The sequence below is a fragment of the Hyperoodon ampullatus genome (assembly GCF_949752795.1).
Source record: "Hyperoodon ampullatus genome assembly, chromosome: 10".
Taxonomy (NCBI): Eukaryota; Metazoa; Chordata; class Mammalia; order Artiodactyla; family Ziphiidae; genus Hyperoodon; species Hyperoodon ampullatus.
In genome coordinates, this window is record NC_136923.1 from 28,815,657 (window position 1) to 28,835,448 (window position 19,792).

Consider the following 19,792-nt stretch of genomic DNA (forward strand, 5'->3'; position numbering starts at 1 on the left):
CTGCCTCTGCTCACTAGTTCCCTGGGCATGTAGAAGATATGAGCCAGGCTTTCAAAGGTTTATAGAACACCTGCTCCCAGGAAGGCACCTTTCTCCTTGCTCTACTGCTCCTGAACACTAAGGGACTGAATCAGTATTTCAGCATTCTATTATATGGTTTGGGGGGCCTTCATTTTATTTCCCCAATTTGCACACATTTTTAGAACCTGCATAAATGCCAAGCAAAGTGCTATATGTGTAAAGTTTCCACTAATATTTGACTTGAACCCATTACTTGCCTTGCAATAACATGCAAGAGGATACCTTTTGAAGTTTAAAAAAAAAAACATAACGTCCCACTGGACAGCTCAGGCCTTCATTTCTGTATCTATGGACCGGAAAAGTAAAGTCCAGAAGTCAATGGTTTCACCCAAGACATGGTTAAATTCAACACTGATCCCATTCTTGTCAAACATAAGCAAAGGCTCCCTGGGTTCAAATTAGGCCACTTCCTAGCTGTGTTCGCTGTCTTGGCCGAACGGTTCAATCTCTTACTGTCTCTCTGCCCCACCAGAGAAGGAGTATCTATCTCAGAGTCATTCCAGGGTGATGAGAAATAATGCATTAAAAAACCTTACCACTTTGCCCAATCCTATTGCTACCCTTGTCATTTTTATCATTGACATACTGTAATATACATGAATATATTATATATTCATCATTCCCGGTCAAAAAGATAAGGATATAGCAACCACCAAAATAAAGAAGCAATTCTGGGTGTTCTCGTTTACTCTTTGCATTCTTCACTGCTCTCTCACATTCTTGTGGCCACATGCTCCCAAACTGCTAAGCACAAGTCTCACATCACAGCCGACAAAAAGCCCCACAGCTGTGTGCAGCCTGCACTCAGAAATGACTCAAACACAGAATCAGGGAGCAGAGGAAAAAGGAGGCTGCAAACCCTTTCTATTAAAACAAGGACTTTGGTTGTATAGAGACAAAGCTGATGTGACCTTCCTTCTCACCCCTGAGCTTTCATGCTTGCCGTCTGATTAGCTAGTGTCTGGAACTAATTAACAGGTGTGCCAAGAAAGAAAGAAGGAAAACAAACCTTGGCAACTTTCTCTCGGGAACTGATGACTCCAGATTTACAACAGCTCCTTTAGGACAGAACTGGCAGAGAACTCAGTGAGGCGAGTTCATTACTCACAGTGTCCACCTATGCGGCCTTCCAGTGTACCCACCACCAAGAAGGAAAAGTTAAGAATTCATCCCCGACTACATGATGGCTTCCTTGGCTATAGACAGTGCCCAAAATATCATGGACAAAAACACGTGAGCAGACCAAGCCCGAAGCCTTGGAGAAATCAGAGTGCGAGAACGTGAGTTTGCCCGGCTCCGGGGCTAAGACAGCAATGAAGGAAGCACAAATATTTTCCCTCCATCAAAGACATTACTTCTCTGTAACTGCTCGGAAACCTCCAAAAACCAGTACAAATCACACACTACCTTGCAAACATGCCCTCTACAGACGAAAGGTATAATTATATCCTGTTACCCACGGTAACTTACCAAGAGCTCCCGAAAGGTTTCTGCAGCCAAAAGAAAATAATAATCTTTTAAGTCCCTTTACTTTATTCTTGGCCACAGGAAGAAAATACACTTACCCAGTAAGGCTTTATTTCCCTTACTTCTGTTAACATACATATCATTTACTGAGTTTAAAATGCACTCTAGCGTTTCATCAACCTTATGTCAGAATACATACAAAGCCTTGATCCTGTACAGTGGTCAAGTACGAAAGAATTTAGACATCTGTCCAGCTTGGCCTTCAGTCTTCAATCACCTAGCCTTTCCCCTTTTCAGAACGTGGCTATCAGTCTTAAAGTACCCAGAGTTCAATCCAGTAAGTGCAATTCACAAGATGTGCCAAGCCGGCACATTCATCTATGTATGAATAGAAGTACCATGTTGTTAGGAAAAAGATGGATGGCTTTGGAGTGAGAAGCCTGGGTCCACCACTTTCAAAAGTATCTAATGCTGGGTAAGTTTCTTAATCAAGCAAAACTTCCATATGCTCACCTGGGAAGCACAAGGATGAATTTCAGATAAGGTGTGTCCAGCCCCTAGCAAGAGGCCCGCCACGCTTATAGTAGGTGCTCAATCAATGGCCACGCCACAGTGCGACACACCTGCAGAAGGAGTAACAGCAGAATTTCCAGACACCTTCCCTCCTCCCTGCCAGACTGGCTGGGCACAGAGGTGCTCATCTGTGAACAAGCCCTGTAGAAATCAGAGTTTGAAGCAGGAAACACTACCAAGGAATAAAATTCCCAGACCTCGGGACAGGGAGGGGGGCAGCTGTCAGTAGCAGCAGACACAGGCGATCATACCATCCCTAAAAAGGGATTTGCCTTGGTAACTCAAGAGAAATACTAAAACTCTGTGTGGACAGAAAGGTCTGGAAGACTATTTTCCTTTAAGAGTCACTCTGAAATCTGGCTCTGCCAAAGAGAATGAGAAAGTCCTCAGGGAGCTCCTTTTCTTCCCCTTCCCACGAGGGCACACACAGCTGCTCTCATCACCCCTCCCCTGGGTTTCCAAGGCAGGCTCAGGGCGGGGGGCTGAGGACCCACTGACACTCCTTCAACACCCTAACTTGAAGACTTCAACATCCTTGTTTATCCCTCATAAAAGAACTTAAAACTGAAACCCAGATTCTTATCGACACAAAGGGTATGTGTCCACCCTGCCAATCGTTCCCTGGGAAGGAAGCAGCCCCATCCAGAACCTGAAGAACAATTAAACAGGGATGGATTTTCCCAGCCAACTCGCTGCTTCCCTCCCCAGCAGCGGCCACCCTCGCCCAAGTTCTTGGCCTGCAGATGTGCACTAATACACAGGACCCTGGCTAGAAGCCCTTGTAGGCGGACCTGAGCTTCCTGATAGAAGTGTGTAATTTCTCTCACATTCCCCCTATTTTCCACGTCCAAATTCAGCAGCAGGTTGGCAAGTACAGAATATCTACTCTACTTGGAAGAGCCTTTCATTTTAACTTTCTGTTGTAGGAAGGAATCAAACATCCTCTAGAGACGTTTTGGATGTGTCTCTACTATACTAATGCAGAGACAACCCCCCGACCCATCTCAACAAATCCACAGCTGTGGCAAAGCTTGGACAACTTCCTGGTAATAACCCAGAGTGCAGTGCTTGGATCTGGTATGAGATTGGCCAGAAACAGGAACTTGGGCCGCAATAAAACCAAATACCCAGGAGAGTAAATACACGGGCCTGGGAGACTGTGTGAGGAAAGATTCTATGGCCTCTTCCACCTGGCAGGAGGGCATGGGCGCTACGAGCCATTAGCAGTCTTGTCAGGGAACTTCTGCAGGCCACTGGCAATCTCCGAAGATCTCTAAGGTCCCCGCTGCTTTTCGAATTGCTGAGCAAGAGCACAATCAGAATGCTCAAGGTATTCTACGCAATCCTGGATTTCCTAGGCAGCAGAGGCTGGTGTCTTAAAAGCATGCAGGCCTGTTTGCAACCCTCCACAGGTCCCACAAGGCATCACCAACTGGAACCAGAATGGGGAGAAATCGAAGCCAGGAGCTCTGCTAAATGCCCACTCATGAGCTAAAACAATAATGGCTATTATTTTCAAGTTCTTCCTATTTGCCAGGCCTGTGCCAAACGCCTTCCATGACTTACCTCATTTACTCTTTCAACAAATTCGTGGAGCAGGGACTATTACCCCATTTCACAGACGGGCAAACAAAGCCACAGCCCTCTATCCTGATATCACCCAGACTCCAGTGCTTCCTAGTGCCAGTGCCTCCCAGAAGGCAACTCTCTCCATCAATGACAAGGGTCTCTCCTGGTCCTGTGTTTTCAAGGGGCAGGGATGGAAAACGTGACTGCTGTCACGTTCATAACTGTCACTGCAGTTATGAAATGTTCTTGTGAAAGGTCAGGTAAGGTCTGAAGGAGTGCCCTAAACCGGCGCTATCCGATAAAAATACAGTGCAAGGGGCTTCCCTGGTGGCGCAGTGGTTGAGAGTCCGCCTGCCGATGCAGGGGACACGGGTTCGTGCCCCGGTCCGGGAAGATCCCACATGCCGCGGAGCCGCTGGGCCCGTGAGCCATGGCCACTGAGCCTGCGCGTCCGGAGCCTGTGCTCCGCGATGGGAGAGGCCACAACAGTGAGAGGCCCGCGTACCTCCCTGTGCGCCCCGCCGCCGCAGAGTTGACCAGTCTCTAGAAGAGAAGAGTCCGCTCCGGCTCCGGATAAGCAGCGGCTGGGCGTGGGCTGCACGGAGAATGGACGGCCTCGTGACCTAATGTCCGGCAGGCTGTAGGGCCTGCCGACCCGGCTCGCGCAGGGGGTGGAGCCGCGGGAGCGGCGGGCACTTCCGGAATCGACCGGCTGCCTGAGTGCCCGCGCCACCCGCTACCATGAACGAGGAGGCCATCTGCAGCGTCCTGCCCACCATCCCGTACCACAAGCTCGCCGACTTGCGCTACCTGAGCCGCGGCACGTCCGGCACCGTGTCTTCTGCCCGCCACGCAGACTGGCGGGTTCAGGTGGCCGTGAAACACCTGCACATTCACAACCCGCTGCTCGACAGAGATGCAGAGCTTCTTCATCTTCGGAACTAGTTGTGAGCTGTGGCGAGCCATGTATTTGCTTGACTAAGCGCTCAGGAAGCCAGCGAGGTCCAGGCGCTAATCTGGGAAAGATACACACGTGACCACGTCCCCAAATCAACACAGGATCAGGACCATGCCAAGTGCTGGTTAACGGATCTTTCCAGAGGACCTCCGGAGATTGAGAGGCCAATCTTGGCTCAGCCACCAACCTCTCCCCTGCAGAGCGGCCAAATTTGTCAACAGTGAGAAAATTTTTAAAAATAATAAAAAAAAAATTTTTAATTTTAAAAATTGTTTTTAAATTTAAAAAATTTTTAAAATTTTTTTAAATTTAAAAAATTAAAAAAAAATACAGTGCAAGCCACAAATGGGAGCCACATATATAATTTAAAATTTTATGATAGTCACATGAAACAGTAAAAAGAAACAGGTGATATTACTCTTAATATAGTCCACTTAACCCTATATATCTAAAACATCATTTCAATAGACAATGTAAAATTTTAATGAGATATTTTACATACTTTTTCCATGTCTTGGAAATCCAGTGTGTATTTCACACTTAAAACACATCTCAATTTGGACAAGTCACATGTCAAGTGCTCAATGGCCACAATGTGGCTGGGGGCTCCCATACTGGACAGCACAGCTCTATAGATATTTCACAGTAAATTAGCTAAGGCTCAACATTAGAAGGGAACTTTAGGGGGAAAATCCACACCCAGGAAACAAATATGGGCTCACTTGATGTCATCCAAGTACTTGGTATATTACCAACACCACAAATTTATCTGATGTCAGCTTCACGAAAGAATTCCTTTTGCCTTTTACCACTGCTCTCCAATTTCCTTATCAAACATAATACTGATCAGAGGACCGCTCAAATTTTGAGAAACAAGCTACCCTAAAGGTAACAACGAATGTATTCAGAGTAAACACAAGATACTTTACCAGGTATAAGCAACAGGGGGAAAGGGCCCATTTAGTCAGTCACAGTTTTGAAAACTGTTGTTACCAAGCCCATATGTAACACTTACTTAAATAGCTAGAAATTCAAAAAGGTGTCACTTTGGAATATAAACAGTCCTAAAAGAGCCATCATCTGATGCAAAACCTCTGGGCTTTGAAGAAATGAAAAAATAAGCAACTAATTTTAGATCCCTAAACCTCCATTAGTAAAGCTTACCTATTAGAACATGATGTAACCACCATCAAGAGACTGGACTTTTTTCCCCCTGAATAAATGAATGTGAGTCAAGTATGAGCCCAAATCAATTTCATGGATCAGGAAGCCTTCGCACAGGTACTTGCTATTGATACCTGCTGTTTCAGGTCAATTTCAAAATAGCTGTATGGCTTAAAAATTGCCTGTACAGCAGCAAACCTATTTGCAAGGATATAAAAGCCCCTTGGATATGCCTCTCCAAATGCTATTTTCACAGGCTGACTACAATGTCTCAGTATAGCACAGGGATGGCACAAAAGTCCTCTCCCAGGCCAACTCTTACAAAGGATTCTAAACCCCAGTTCGGGCAGGCCTTAGCAGGAAAGAGTTCTGTGATCAATTAGCAATGTCTGCCATGACTATGGGTAAAGATGAAGGGCCTCATGTGTCAATTTGCAATCCCTGTGTAGAAAAACTGCAAAAAAACACAGGGGCAAGAAGAATACAAACACACGTGCTACAGACTGTCACTGAATGTTTCTATCTGCATGCACACAGAGCATGTGAAGGGGCCCACATTAACAGAGAGATACAGCAAGGCATGTACATCTTACCCACACAGATAATTTCAGTAAGGAGAATACCAAGGGTAACCTAAGGCTGTTCCTTCAAGCAGGGGGTATTTAGGGCAAATTAAAACCTAACAGACTTTTTAATACATCTCCATCAACAGACAATGTTCCTGAGTGGTCATGTGTGCCTTAATTCATCCACCACCTACTCTGCCAGCAGAGAAGGAACACAATATCATCCAGAAAGCCAAATTCAAATTCTGATCCCGCTACTTCATTAACTGTGGGATCTCTGCTCTCCCCCGAGTTCCAGCCCTCCCACCTTTTCTTAGGGTTGCATGGTGTTAACTGAGGGCATAGTTATGCAAGCACTTCTTTCGTAAATCTTAAGCAACAGCTATTAAAAACAGGTACCATTTACACCATTCTATGCACCTAACGCTTTCCTGGTGCTTTGCGCACAGGATCTCATTCCATGTTCTCAAGGACTCTGGGATATTGAAACTCCCATTCTGCAGATGAGAAAAACAATCAAGTAGGTACAGACCCAAGTCAGTACAGGACAAAGCTCAAATTCACTAACTTGAGCCAGTTAACTTGACTGACAGATCTGTGCAATTCCAAAAACATGCATTTGCCGCTGGCCTCTTTCATCTGAATCCACCCATCTTAAGTCTCATTTCCTCAAAACCCTGTTAAAGGTCCCTAGGCATCTGAGAGTTATTTCCACAGACTGCTTTGTTTATCTGGTCAGAGTGCTTACAGTTCCCCCAGCTTCTCCAGAAATCAATTTTCCCTCGACTCGGCATCTCGAGTGAAGGCACAAACCTCAGGAACCAGCAGGTCCCTCACATCAGTTAATACACTGCAGTAACTGAGACTTTTTTTTTTAAAGCACATCCTAAAAAGGTCCAGAAAGAACTCTAATGCCAGAGTCACCCACCCTCTATCACATAAAATAATTTCAGCAGTTTCTGTGCAAATTGACCAACTGAGAAAATAAGGGGCTGATGCCTAAAACTGTCAAGTGATTTTCCGCACCCGCCACACGTGGCCTCTGCACACACGTAAGCAGAGAAAATGACTAGTTTGGGAAGAGAAAATAACTGGCTGGGAGACGAATAAAAGAGGGCAGGCACCTAGTAGTGATGTGCGCTAGAAAACTTAACTTATGCCTAAGCACATTTGGACTGACATGATGCACAGCTAACACCTGTTTAGCCAAGGGCATTAGACAACATGGTCAACCAATACCTGTCCAGCAAGCCCAAATGGTCAGTTCAGGCAAGCCCTTCTCTTAGACCAACCTGCCCAAAGCCATTACCAGGCAACAGATCAACATTCATCTTCACGCTCTACAGTCAGCTCAAACAAGTTCTGCTGCCCTCTACCTACCTCATGTCACTGTCACCAGGACAACCAAAGCAGAAATGAGACTGCCTACTTCTCCTGGATCGACCCTACAGCCAAGGTCATTTCTGATGCAAACGAACACCAGATTCACAGAATTTAGCCTAAATTATTCCACGAGAGGAAAAAAAAAAGGTTTGTGACCATCAAAACCTAACCCTGCTGCCCCATGAGACATCTGACCCCTAATTAGAATATATCATTTTCAGCAATACCCTGGTGACCAGTAGTAGAAAGTACAAATTTAGCTTCTCCGTTTTTAAAGATGGACTTCAAACACCATGACAATATATATAAACTCTGAGTTCTCTTAAGAAAGATATCTCTTGGATATCATGTCTCTTAAGAGGATGCAATGTGACATTTCTGGAAAATACATACAATGATATTATTACTGTCTTGTAAATGTCCTGTGTTCTAGAGAGCATTAGCTGCTCATTCTCTCAGTGCTCAAAAATGACTACCACCACCTAGATACTGAGGATTCAGCAGGTGGAAGGACTGAAGTCTTGCCCTCAAAGGGCATAGAGCCTAATTAGGCTCTGAGTCATACACGAACAATTCACACAGATGTACCGTATATTATAATGACTACTTAGAGAACATGTGCTGGAATTAGGGTAAAGGAATTACCTCCTCAAATCTTCCAAATGCCCAGACCAAAAGCTGGACACTCTGCTCCATCCAAAGTTCAGGTTTTTCTATGTTGTTGTTGGATGAATTAAGATACGTGATATTTCCAACACAGATTAGAAGTCCATACAAGTGTCACTTGCAAAAAGTTATTAGTCCAGGGAGATTATATGAAAAAATTAAGCTCTTTGGCAAGGGACCCACTAAGGTGACATCTCCAATATTAATTTACTAGATTCTACTGTATTGGTCACTGGCCTTCCGTCTCTTACCCCCCGTATCATGCCCTTCTTGGGGAGTTTGGTAACAAGTGACCAAGGGCACTAGTTCTTAAATGAGAAACTTCTTAAAATTGAACAAGCCAACAGCAATTTAGATCAGCAGTAAACCTGCCACATTATTATGAAGTATCCAAGCAGCAGGCTATGTGCAGAGCCAAAAAAACGACACAGCCAGGAGAGTTGAACTTCAGACCCACAGGAAGGGCGCCACTTCATCAGCCAATGATGCACTTGTTGCACTAGCACATGCGCACACATACACATGTACACACAAGCAATCCAGGCAATCAAAACCCCAAACAACAGCAAAAAAAGAAAAAGAGAACTAAAAAAAAAAGTGTCCCTCGGGTAGAAATCTAGAAATCACCTGTGCAGGTGGCAAACACCTCCAGAGATCAGCTGAGAATTGTAAATAACCACTGCAGGCCAGGTGAGGGCCCCATCTCAAGGGGCGCCCACTATTTAATTCCAGCTTACTGTTGTCGCCCAGCAAGACACACGCCCTACGTTGCTATACCTTCCAATTTTCCAGGAGTTGCCCAGACTTCTATGAGAAGCCCCCATGAGGGTAGGAGTCTCCATCCATTTTGGTCACCACTGTCTCCCCAGTGCCTGGCATGCTGCAGGCATTCAGGATACACTTGTTGATGACATGAATGAGAAATGCCCCGTTTTTTAATTCAACTGTTTTTCAACACAGTATGGCCAAACAGAGCACCTGCTGGCCAGAGGTGCCCTGCAGAGGTCCAAATAACCCGAACGACTGTCCTTTCTCCATTCCTCTTTTCCAGAGTAAGCTCAGGAACTACCTTGGGGATTTCTTTTTAGATAAAGAATCCTGCCACCACCATCCCAATCCTAAATCACATTCAATAGTTTTAAAATCCAGGCATAACTTCATTGGCATGAGCAAACTTCCTTTTTTCCTTTTTTTTAACTTGGACTCCAGGAGATATCAGGTTTCCTATTTAAAATACATATATATATATAGCTTACAGGCATTTCATTAACCAAGATCCACTCACTACCTTATTTGTTAACTCGCCCGGATATCGTGCAGCAGGGTTTGAGAAATAATCAAAGGGTTCTTAACGCCTTAAAAAGCAAACTCTCAGAGTAAAGCTAACCGGAAGGACCCCTCACAAATCACATTATAATATGGACTGGGAATCTGAGTTGTGTATTGCAGAAAGGCCACAACCTCCCAAACCACCCAGTGTGTAATCAACAATCCCTAAAAATTCTGGAAGAATTTTAGAAGCCATTTAGTTAAGGGTGAGGAAAACAACCCCAAAGAAACTGAGGGTCTTGCCCTGATCCCACAGCTGGCTTGGCGGGCTTCCATAGCTAATTCTGAACTCCAGAGAAAAAATCCAGAACCCGAAACCATCTCGTGCCAAGCACAACTCCCTTAGACATTTTCCTGAAGTCGTAATTCAAAGCCTGCAGGCCACATTCAAATGATATATGGGATGATAATAATACCCCATTATTATAACATAACCATATTCAACACCCCAAACGAAAGTTCTCAAATTATAAATCAATTTAGATCTTTTTGAAGAGGATTCAGAAAAACTCACCACCAGTAAACTCACTCTATTCACAGTTATTATCAGCTTATTCAGAAGCTAAAGTAATTTGCAGAAAGGTCACCTCTTCAATGTAACCAAATAAAATCCTATAGTAATTGCCTTACTTCCTTATTTAATTGTAGCAAATACAGGAAAACACCTTTATTTCACCCAGTGTTTATGGTACTTGCTTATATGGGAATAGTAGTGTCAAATACAAACGGCTGGGTCTGTCTTTTAACTGGCCTTCCTGTGCAGTTAGGAAAAACATCTTCCAAATGAACAGCAACCATTCTGACTTGAATTTTTTTTTTCCATTCATTTATTTATTTATCTTTGTCTGCGTTGGGTCTTCCTTGCTTCGCGCGGGCTTTCCCGGTGAGTGGGGACTACTCTTTGTTGCGGTGCGCAGGCTTCTCACTGCGGTGGCTTCTCTTGTTGCGGAGCACGGGCTTTAGGCACGCGGGCTCAGTAGTTGTGGCTCGCGGGCTCTAGAGCACAGGCTCAGTAGCTGAGGCGCACGGGCTTAGCTGCTCCTCTGGGATCTGCCCGGACCAGGGCTTGAACCCGTGTCCCCTGTACTGGCTGGCAGATTCTTAACCACTGCACCACCAGGGAAGTCCCTGACTCAAAATAATTCTGAGAGACAACTAGAGAGACATATTTTACCTACCCCCCCCAACAAAGGTGACCTTGAACAAGTGACAACCTCCTTTTGGGTTTAGTTTTCTCATCCTAAAGTAAGGATACTCATGGTTTCTTCCAGAGAGGATTAAAGGCATATAAGAAGCTCAGACACAGCAGCTACATCATGGCAAGTGCTTGGTGAGTATGGGCTGTTATAACCATTGTTACCATTTTAGAGATTCAAAAAATGAGGCCCATTTGCTCAACATAACACTGCTACAACAGATCAAGAATTTCATCCTGGACCTCTGAGGTCTCCCAGACCCCCACTACCACCCAACCCCACTTCCACAGGATGTTGAGGAATTTGCCCAGTGACACAGTGACATGACAGCTACCCAGTGACATAGCCAAGGCCAAGACTATGGCTCTTAACCTCCACACTCACTGAATTGAAACACTTCCGGAAAAATGATATATTTAAAAAAACGAACAGAACTCACTTTTTATAAATAACCATCGCTTTGTAAATGAATCCTACTGATGATTCGTGACTAACTTGACTCCTGAAAAGTCAATGACATTTCCTCACTAATCTGGACTATGCTTTTATGTTTGGTAAATGGCTAATGGCTGTGTCTCCTACGCAAATTATTCCAAATTGATGACTTTTTCTGATTTAAGTGCACTGTGGAATTCATGTGGCTGCAGTGGTGTCAGAATTCAAACACCTCTTGGATTCATCTAATAACTCGTATGAATTCCTCAAAAGTATACCCACTGCAGTATCAACTGACAACCTGCTTCCCTCTCCTTGTTAAGAAAATAGTATCACAGACCCAAAAATAAGAGCAGTTGTCCTATTTTCTCACATGGAAGTGTTACATATTCCATGAACTATGCTTTTCATTGCTTCCTTTTTAGTTGCTAGATTTCGGCAGCCAACTGTGTCACTTTGCTACAGCCCCAAAATAGCTAAGTCGAGTAGTTTAAAATCATATTTTGTTGTTTGGTCGAAAACCATCATGCTGATTTCAGTTTGCAAAAAAACTGATTAGAGGGCAGGAGCTTTGCACGCACAGTGTGTGGTTCTCTCTTGTATACTCTGCAGGTCTGAATCCGTGAAGATATGGAGACAAGGGCATACGTGTGTTCAAGTGTCACACAAGTACAAAATAAAAGCAACACCCAAAGACTAAAGTTTGTTTCCCATTAGTGGCACACAATTAAAACCCAGAAATAACAGTCAAAGGTAGACCCATTCTCCTTGGTTACCACACAGCACAGCAGGCCTTACAAGGGGGATGGGCATTCCAGGGTGCAGGACCAAGCAGCTCTTTCTACAGAGGATAACACCACACAGGGATCTTGCATGGTACATTTTAAGCCTGCAGAAAACATTTTTCACCTTTTAAGCAGGGAAAGAGGAGAATTCCTTTGCGATGTGCGCAAGGAGGTTATCTCAACATGGAGGCTTTCTCATTTCTTTAAACCTCAAAATGTAACCATTTTACTAATTATACATGGGATGCTCTCATGCCAGCCTCCCTCACCCTCAAGAGCAAATCCAGGCACAAAAATCATCATGCAAGTTTATATAAATTTTTTGAAAATGTTTTTGTTTTTACATATAAAAACAAAATATATGTTTTTACATATATTGTAAAATATATGTAATTTTTATACATATATTTTTATACATATACATATATACAATATGTTTTTACATATATTGTCTTTTTCAGTTCAATTTTTTTCTTTCTCTATACTCCTACCCAAATCTCTTTAACACACACACAAAAAAAATGGTTAATTTATTGAGCAATTACTATTTACCATGCACTGTGCTAAGTCCTTTAGCATGCATTCTCATTCAAGCCTCACAAAGACCTTAGGAGTCAGGGTCCTATCACTATGCCATTTTGCAGAGAAAGAGAGGGCAAAAAAGTAAGGCACGGAGAAGTTAAGTAACTTGTCTAAAGCAGCACAGCTAGTAATGGCAGAGGCTGATTGGCTCGAGATGATATTCTGATATATTTTAAACAACTTTCCATAGCTACCTGGCTCAGAAAGGAAATAAAATGTATTTGCAAGTTCTAGGCTCCTAAAAGATCTCTCCTTTTCATATGCAGATAAAACAGTAGAGTGATTCTCCTTCAATGGAGAAGTTGCCTCCCATCCTCCACCCCAAGAGCAGCAGGAACACCACCCAATTCAGTTAAGGGGGCTCCGAAAAGAGAAACTGGGCACATCTGGAACCTGGTTAGCTGACTGACATTCCCCGACCCAGCCCTAAGAGCCCTTTTTACGATGGTTTTTTTAAAAAAATCATCATATCAAGTGCTGTAGTCATAAAAATTTTGAGACTGCATAGACCCGGCAAGCCAACTCACAAAGATCATATATTTTTTCTGTCAAAACACCAAATATTTTGCTACAAGTCACACCAGATGAAATGGCCCCTCCAATTATAGGTGTCCCTATAGAAGGAGACAACTGCTCATGAAGCCCTCTAGCTACCTCAAGCGATCTTGCACAGCCATCCGGATAAACTTCGGTCCTTCTCATAATAGGAAAAAACCACAAACTTATCTGTTATATATTTCAATCATCACAGGCTTTTCTGAAAATGAAATTCACCTACATTACTTCCAAACTTTTTTTTAAGAGACATTAATAATTTCTTTGTCTTGAAAATTTCAGACAAAAAGGAACTGTAGGAAAAAAGCAAGGAGAGGTAAACAGTATTTAAAAACATGCATCATTTTTGGAGTGATTTTTTTGGTTAGAACTCCATGTAAACAAATAAAAAATAAAAAGTCAGGGGCTTCCCTGGTGGCACAGTGGTTGAGAGTCCGCCTGCCGATGCAGGGGACACGGGTTCGTGCCCAGGTCCGGGAAGATCCCACATGCCGCGGAGTGGCAGAGTGGCTGGGCCCGTGAGCCATGGCCGCTGAGCCTGCGCGTCCGGAGCCTGTGCTCTGCAACGGGAGAGGCCACAACAGTGAGAGGCCCGCGTACCGCAAAAAAAAAAAAAAAAAAAAAAAAGTCAAAGCAAAGTCAGTAACAGAGAACTTTTTTTTTACAGATGTGCATTTGCTCTTCTGAGTGCACAGAACACTGCCATAGTTCTGGAATTGGGTCTTTTACGAGCAAGATGGTCACTTCCATTTCTCAGACAGGCAAACAAAGGTATGGGATCGTTTAATCATTTGGGAATACTTACTGAGGGCCTAATGTGTACCAAGGCAACCTCATTCTGGTTCAAATTCAGCAACGGCCCATGGAGTTCCACAAGCAGCTCTCACTGCCTGTTGGGGGCAGGCTATTCTCAGAAGAACATTCTCACTTCCCTGAGCCCCTCCCTCAGTAGCTACCAGCTTTGCCCAGATCAGGCTCAGACGGAGAACTAAAAGTGGAGGCAGGGCACATCTCCTTGGCTTCCTTTATATTGTAAGATACACAGACCTTTTATTCTTTACACAGCCAGCCAAAAACGCAGCTTCACTCTTTACCACCCCTCACCTGATAATGGTCAACCTATAACCAAAGCCCACCAAGAGCTTACTGGGGGGGTCTTTTGAGGTAACTTCAGATGCTTTGAATTTCTCCCATAAAGTCTGATTTATGAAATGTGACATGAAAGATATGCCCTAGAATTAAAGTGTTAATCACAACTTTTTTTCATTCTTGCAACTCAGAATGCACACCCATATTACAACTTTATCCTGCTTAGGAATGACATTGCATTGTCCTGCATGCTGTGAGTAGAATGCTGAAGGTATATTCAGATTTAAAAAAAAAAAAAAAAAAAACTTTCACCATAAAAGAGGTAAAGCAACAAAGCACTAGCAACACTTAATTGCTTTCCTCACCTAGGTATGGCTAATGTGTCCAGACTGTCCTTTTGGTCAAGAAGTTTCCAGGAAAATGAGGGAGGGGTAAGGAAGGAGAAGGGGATCCCTAATAATAATTGTTCTGGGGCATTTTAAATGCTCTTTCATAAAAAGCAAGAAAGTTCATTTCAATTAGTGCAGTGATATGTAACTGATTATACATTAACTTGGGAGTTTTTCAGAATAGAAAGATGAATCAGAAAAGGTTTTTGTTTTATTTTGCTGTGTTAAATCATCAGCATTCCCCATACTGCCTCATTTAAACAATGTTATCTTTTATTCTGTGAAAACGGGTCCATAATTAAGGGGAGATGCCCAGAGCTTCACAACTGGTTAGTTCTTTTTCTCATTTCAGCCAACCTTTCCAATAACCATTCTGCCTGTGGCAACAGCAACTTCCCTACTTCCAAAAGGTCGTCATGCCTATTTGTACTAAAATTCTTCATCAACTCTGTAATATGAACACTGTTTAGAAGGAAACATCGAAAATTTTATTCCATGACTGCATTGGAGGAACCAAGTTTCAAGACTGGACAAAGATCCTCCATTTTCAAATAAGACACTTCGGGGAAGGGGCTGGTGGTGGGGGGCATGGTTTCTCACCCCATCACTGAAGAGTAAAACTGCTGACTTACAAATGTTACTTCTGCATTTTTCTAATAAGTCCATAGAGGCTGTCCACCAGGACTAAAGCACGTACATGCAAATACACCAAGAGACAGCTCAGAGGGAGATTCGCAGGACATCAATCATGGATCCTCCGATTCTGACACATCCAAGGTACACAGCAGAGCTTACCCATCTGAAATGTTTCCAACATCAGCCTCCTAGATGTAATGTAATTACTGTACAGAACACATCAGAATCAAAGAGAAGGGTTTCAACTCTGAGAGCAGAAAGAGAAGTCAATTTAAAAATAAATTAAGTTTCCGCTGAATAGCTTAAGAATGTAAAATACACAAAATGTTAACCCTTCCAAATAACATATTTGCTGTTGGAGGCACTTAAATTCTCAATGATTAGAGATATATACACCAAATGCTTAAATGAACTATGTGTAAGATTTGCTTTAAAATAATGAGGTGTTGGGGAGGATGGGGTGGGTAAAGGAAGAGGGAAAATTGAGTTGTAACTGTTACAGCTGAGTAAGGGGTTCACAGGGGCCCATTATATTTTTCCATTTTCATAAGTTTTTCCATAATAGAGTATTTTTTTTAGATGTCAGAAAACAACGTCCTATGCACTACATCATGTTGATAACACTCGTGCTCTGGAAATGGAAACATCAGTTGAAACATTAATGGCGACACGGGTCCCACACCTGCCATACTGCCGTTGAGAGACTAAAAGCCACTGTTTCCCATCCTCTGGGGAAAGACTCAGGCCAGGGCAATGTTTCCAAAACCCTCCCAAATTAAAGTTACCCTGTATCTTTCACAGGAGCTGAGAGCAAATGTATCATAAAAGTTAGCACAATTCTGAGAGGAATCAAACAAAATAACCAACAAGGGATTTTGGTGAAGATGTCACAAGGAGAACCCTAATCCAACACCAGAAGCATCTTTATCCCTCGTGTCAAGCAGATAAAGCCTTCCCAGGTCAGGGCTGGCAAGAAGGGGCGTCCCAAAGAGAACTCGGGTCCCCACCGGTTGAGAGCCGCCCAGGAGCACCAGGGTGGAGCTGAGGCCGCCTATCCTCTCCCAGGCGCATCTGCAGCGGCCCAGCCTCCAGCCCCAGCCTCATCCCACCGCGGCCCCACGGCACCTAGGCGGGTGGAGGTGGCGGGAGCCTGACGAGTGGCTCGGGGGCGCCCCCTGAGGTCCAGCAGCGTCGCGGCAGTTTCGGAAAATGTAAAGCAGGCGTCTCAGGCTCTTGACATTTTAACTTTGGTTGCAAAGGCTGCTGCTGCACCCTCTCCGGGCGCACTTTCCCAAACCACAGCCCTCCTTCCCCGCGCCTCGCACTACTGCCCCTTCCCTTTCCGACACTCTTCGGCTCCCGAACCACGGAATGGGCTATTTATTTACCTCGCAGCGTGAGCACGCATAGAAAATGTGTAAGACGAAAACTGTCCCAGCCCGACGCAGGCGGCATCACTGGTGGTCCCATTTTGGATTTCAAGGCTTCCTCAAACATCAGGAAAAAGAAATCGCGGCTTGGCCCACTGACTGCACACCCAAGTGTAAGCAGAAGGCCAGAAGTGGAATTAGAAATTCCCCGTATTTCGCAAGGCTGCTGCCCTGCTGCCTCCCACTCACCCCCATTAAAACGTGACCCTTAAGAAGTTCAACCCCAGTGTGCACCTGAGCCCACTCAGACGGCAAGTCCACGACACAGAAAAAAGTCTAGGAGGCGCAATGATTAACACAAATACTGAGCACTGGGGAAGCAGGGGGGATGTTTAAGGGTAAATGTCCACACCGCCCCCGGGTCCCAGTGGAGGCAGGACCCTGGTGAGCACACCCCAGACCTCGGGTGAGTGTGAACGCACGTCCTCGCTCGGCATCCGAGCTGGGGTTCTGGGCTGTGGCCGGAGTTCCGTGCGGTTCCAGGGACAGGAGAATGCGCAGAGGGAAATACAAGGTGCCCGAAAAAAAGACAGTGCTGCCTCTCTGCCCCTCGAGGCCACCCCCGTGCCTGCAAAGGGGAAACTCGCTGCCAGTCCCCGAGGGCAGCAAGAGCGCCCGCGACCTCCTCCAGGGCGCACGACAGAGCTGGGGGACCCGGTGCACCAAAACCGTGCGCTCGGGCCACCCGGGGACAGGCGGCTACGACAAGGGGGAGCAGAAACATCGGAAGGCAGGTTCCTTTTTTTCTGGATAACACCCTCCTCCGAATATCCAGGAGCTGGTGGATGAGAAGGCAGAAAAACGGAGAGGGGGGGTTCCCTGTCCTTAGGAGAGCAAAGCATGAAAAACGAATCGCTCCCTTCTTCCCACCCCTTCCCCGACTAGGGCACAGGACAAGGCCTCCACCTGGGGGAGGGGGCTGGACAGACCAAAGGGAGCTCAGGGCTGCAGCCTGGGGGGAAAGGGGAGGCTACAAGAGGAAAGAGGGAGACAGCTGGCTTCTGCCCTCCCCCAGTGGAAAGAGAAGGGGGGGTCGGCCGGTGGAGGGCTGGAAGTGGAGGGTCGCCGAGCCGCACACCGCTACGTGCGGTGATTTATTATCTTCATCAATGGCCAATACTGTTCCTGTCTTAACCCGACCAGAAAGGAGCGGGTCTGGGTCTGCCAGCCGTGAACAGCCTGCAAAAGGGTAAAGATGAAGGTAGGAAAGACGCGAGACAGAAAAAAATCTGCCCCGGCACGAACAGCAATTCAGTTGCCGACCCGCCCCCCCCCACCCCGCGCCCCGACCCGAGCAGCCCAGCCAAGCAGAGTTGGGGGATAAAGGGGCCGCGGGACCAGGCTGGGGGAGCCACGAATCTCCCTAAACCGCCTGCTCCCTGCCCTCCCACCGCGCCCAGGCCCCCGCGCCCAGGAAGGCTCCATCGCGCCGGCACCGAAGCTCAGCCCGTGCCCCAGCCCCGAGCCAGGGTCGTCCCTGACCCCCGAGACCAGAACGCAGGCTGCTCCCAACATCTCCAGTCCGCCACGGCCAGCCTCCAGCTTACATTCCCCGAACACCAGCCTCTCCAAAGAGTCGGGGAGCAGCAAATCAAGTCCCCCCCTTCTGAACCCCTTCAACCCTCGCCTGAGCGAGGGACGCACCCTGGGCCCCCCAAACCCACAGAGACATACTCCCCATGGCCCCAATCTCCCCAACAGCCCCAGAGCGCTAGCTCTCCCGAACAGCGGCGGGTCAACAGAACGAGTCTTTTCTCTGACTCCGACTCCCCCGGGCCCCCTAAACCCGAGCAAGAGACAGACTCCTGCGGCCCCTGTCCCCCTCCCCGGCCAGCCCCTGCTTCCACCCTGCCCAACCACCAGCCTCCCTAATTACGCCGCCAGAACCAGCGGAGCGGCTCCCTCTCTCCTCCGCGGGCGTCGACCCCCCTCCACCCTCTCCGGGGTCCCCGGGACGGGCGCCCGAGCTCCATGCCCCGGCGGCAACTCCGCATCCCCCGCGCGCGCTGGCCAGGGCCGCGTCCCCTCGGCGGCCGGCACTCACCGGGGAAGCACACGACATAATGGAGCACGGAACTGGTGATTTTCAGGAACAAAATCCACCAACACGGTTCCAGTAACCTCCGCATGTCCGAAAACGCACATCGAAAAGAAGAAAGCAGGGGGGGGGGGGGGGTAAACTTGTTGAATAAGTTCTTGCCTCGGTGTAAGCCTTCGCTAAGCCCGGGCTCTTCCCCTGCTAGTCCGCTCTACTGGGCCCCCGCGCTCAGCGGACCGAGTCCCCCTGGAATCCGGGAAGCCGCCGAGCGCCCCCCGGAAAATCTCAAAAAGTGACCGAGAACGCGGAGCCACGCTGGGGACGATCCTCGGCGAAGGGCTGCTTTCCGTTCAAAAAGGAGCGAGCCGAGCGGGCAGGGCGAGGAGTCGGCGGGCGGCGGTGATGCCTGGGGCCCGGGGTAGGCAGGGACCGCAGGCGGCGGCGGCGAGCAGCCGAGGATCCCCAACTTGAGTCGGCAGCGCAGCCCGAGAGCCGGCGGGCGGCGGCGGGGCTGAGCGCGGCGCTGCGTCTCCGGGCTTCAGGCAGGCAGCTCCTTCCAGGGCCCGGGGAAGGAAGAAGGCATGTTTGCGAGCGGGGAAGGGGCGGGTAAAGGCGGGGGGAGCGAAGAGCCCCCCAAAATAGAAACAGCCAGAGGAAACCGAGGGAAACACAAAGGATCTCAGAGGGGCGCTGGGGCGAGGGCGCCTTCAGTCCATGCTCCTGAAAGTTGTGGCTCTGGCGCGAGCTGGGGAGGATCGGGGAGCGCGGGGCTGGAAACTAGCCATGCCTCCATACAGGAAGTAACATGTGAGCATGGATCCTGGCAGAGACTTTAAAGCCGGCGAGCGAGCGAGCAAGGGGCGCGCGGCAGCGGTGGCGGCGGCGCGCGACCCAGGGCGCG

At 46.9% G+C, this 19,792-nt stretch overlaps 1 protein-coding gene across 2 annotated transcripts in view; it reads right to left on the reverse strand.

Moving 5' to 3' along the window:
* PTPRG (protein tyrosine phosphatase receptor type G) overlaps positions 1-18,982 on the reverse strand; it is a gene marked incomplete at both ends in the record, with an annotated part of 742,222 nt that extends 723,240 nt beyond the window's left edge. For both annotated transcript variants that reach the window (XM_079713343.1, XM_079713342.1), the window contains one exon: positions 18,898-18,982. In XM_079713343.1, coding sequence (XP_079569469.1) covers positions 18,898-18,982 — 85 coding nt within the window. The remainder of the gene's footprint in view (positions 1-18,897) is intronic.
* Positions 18,983-19,792: the final 810 nt, after the last annotated feature.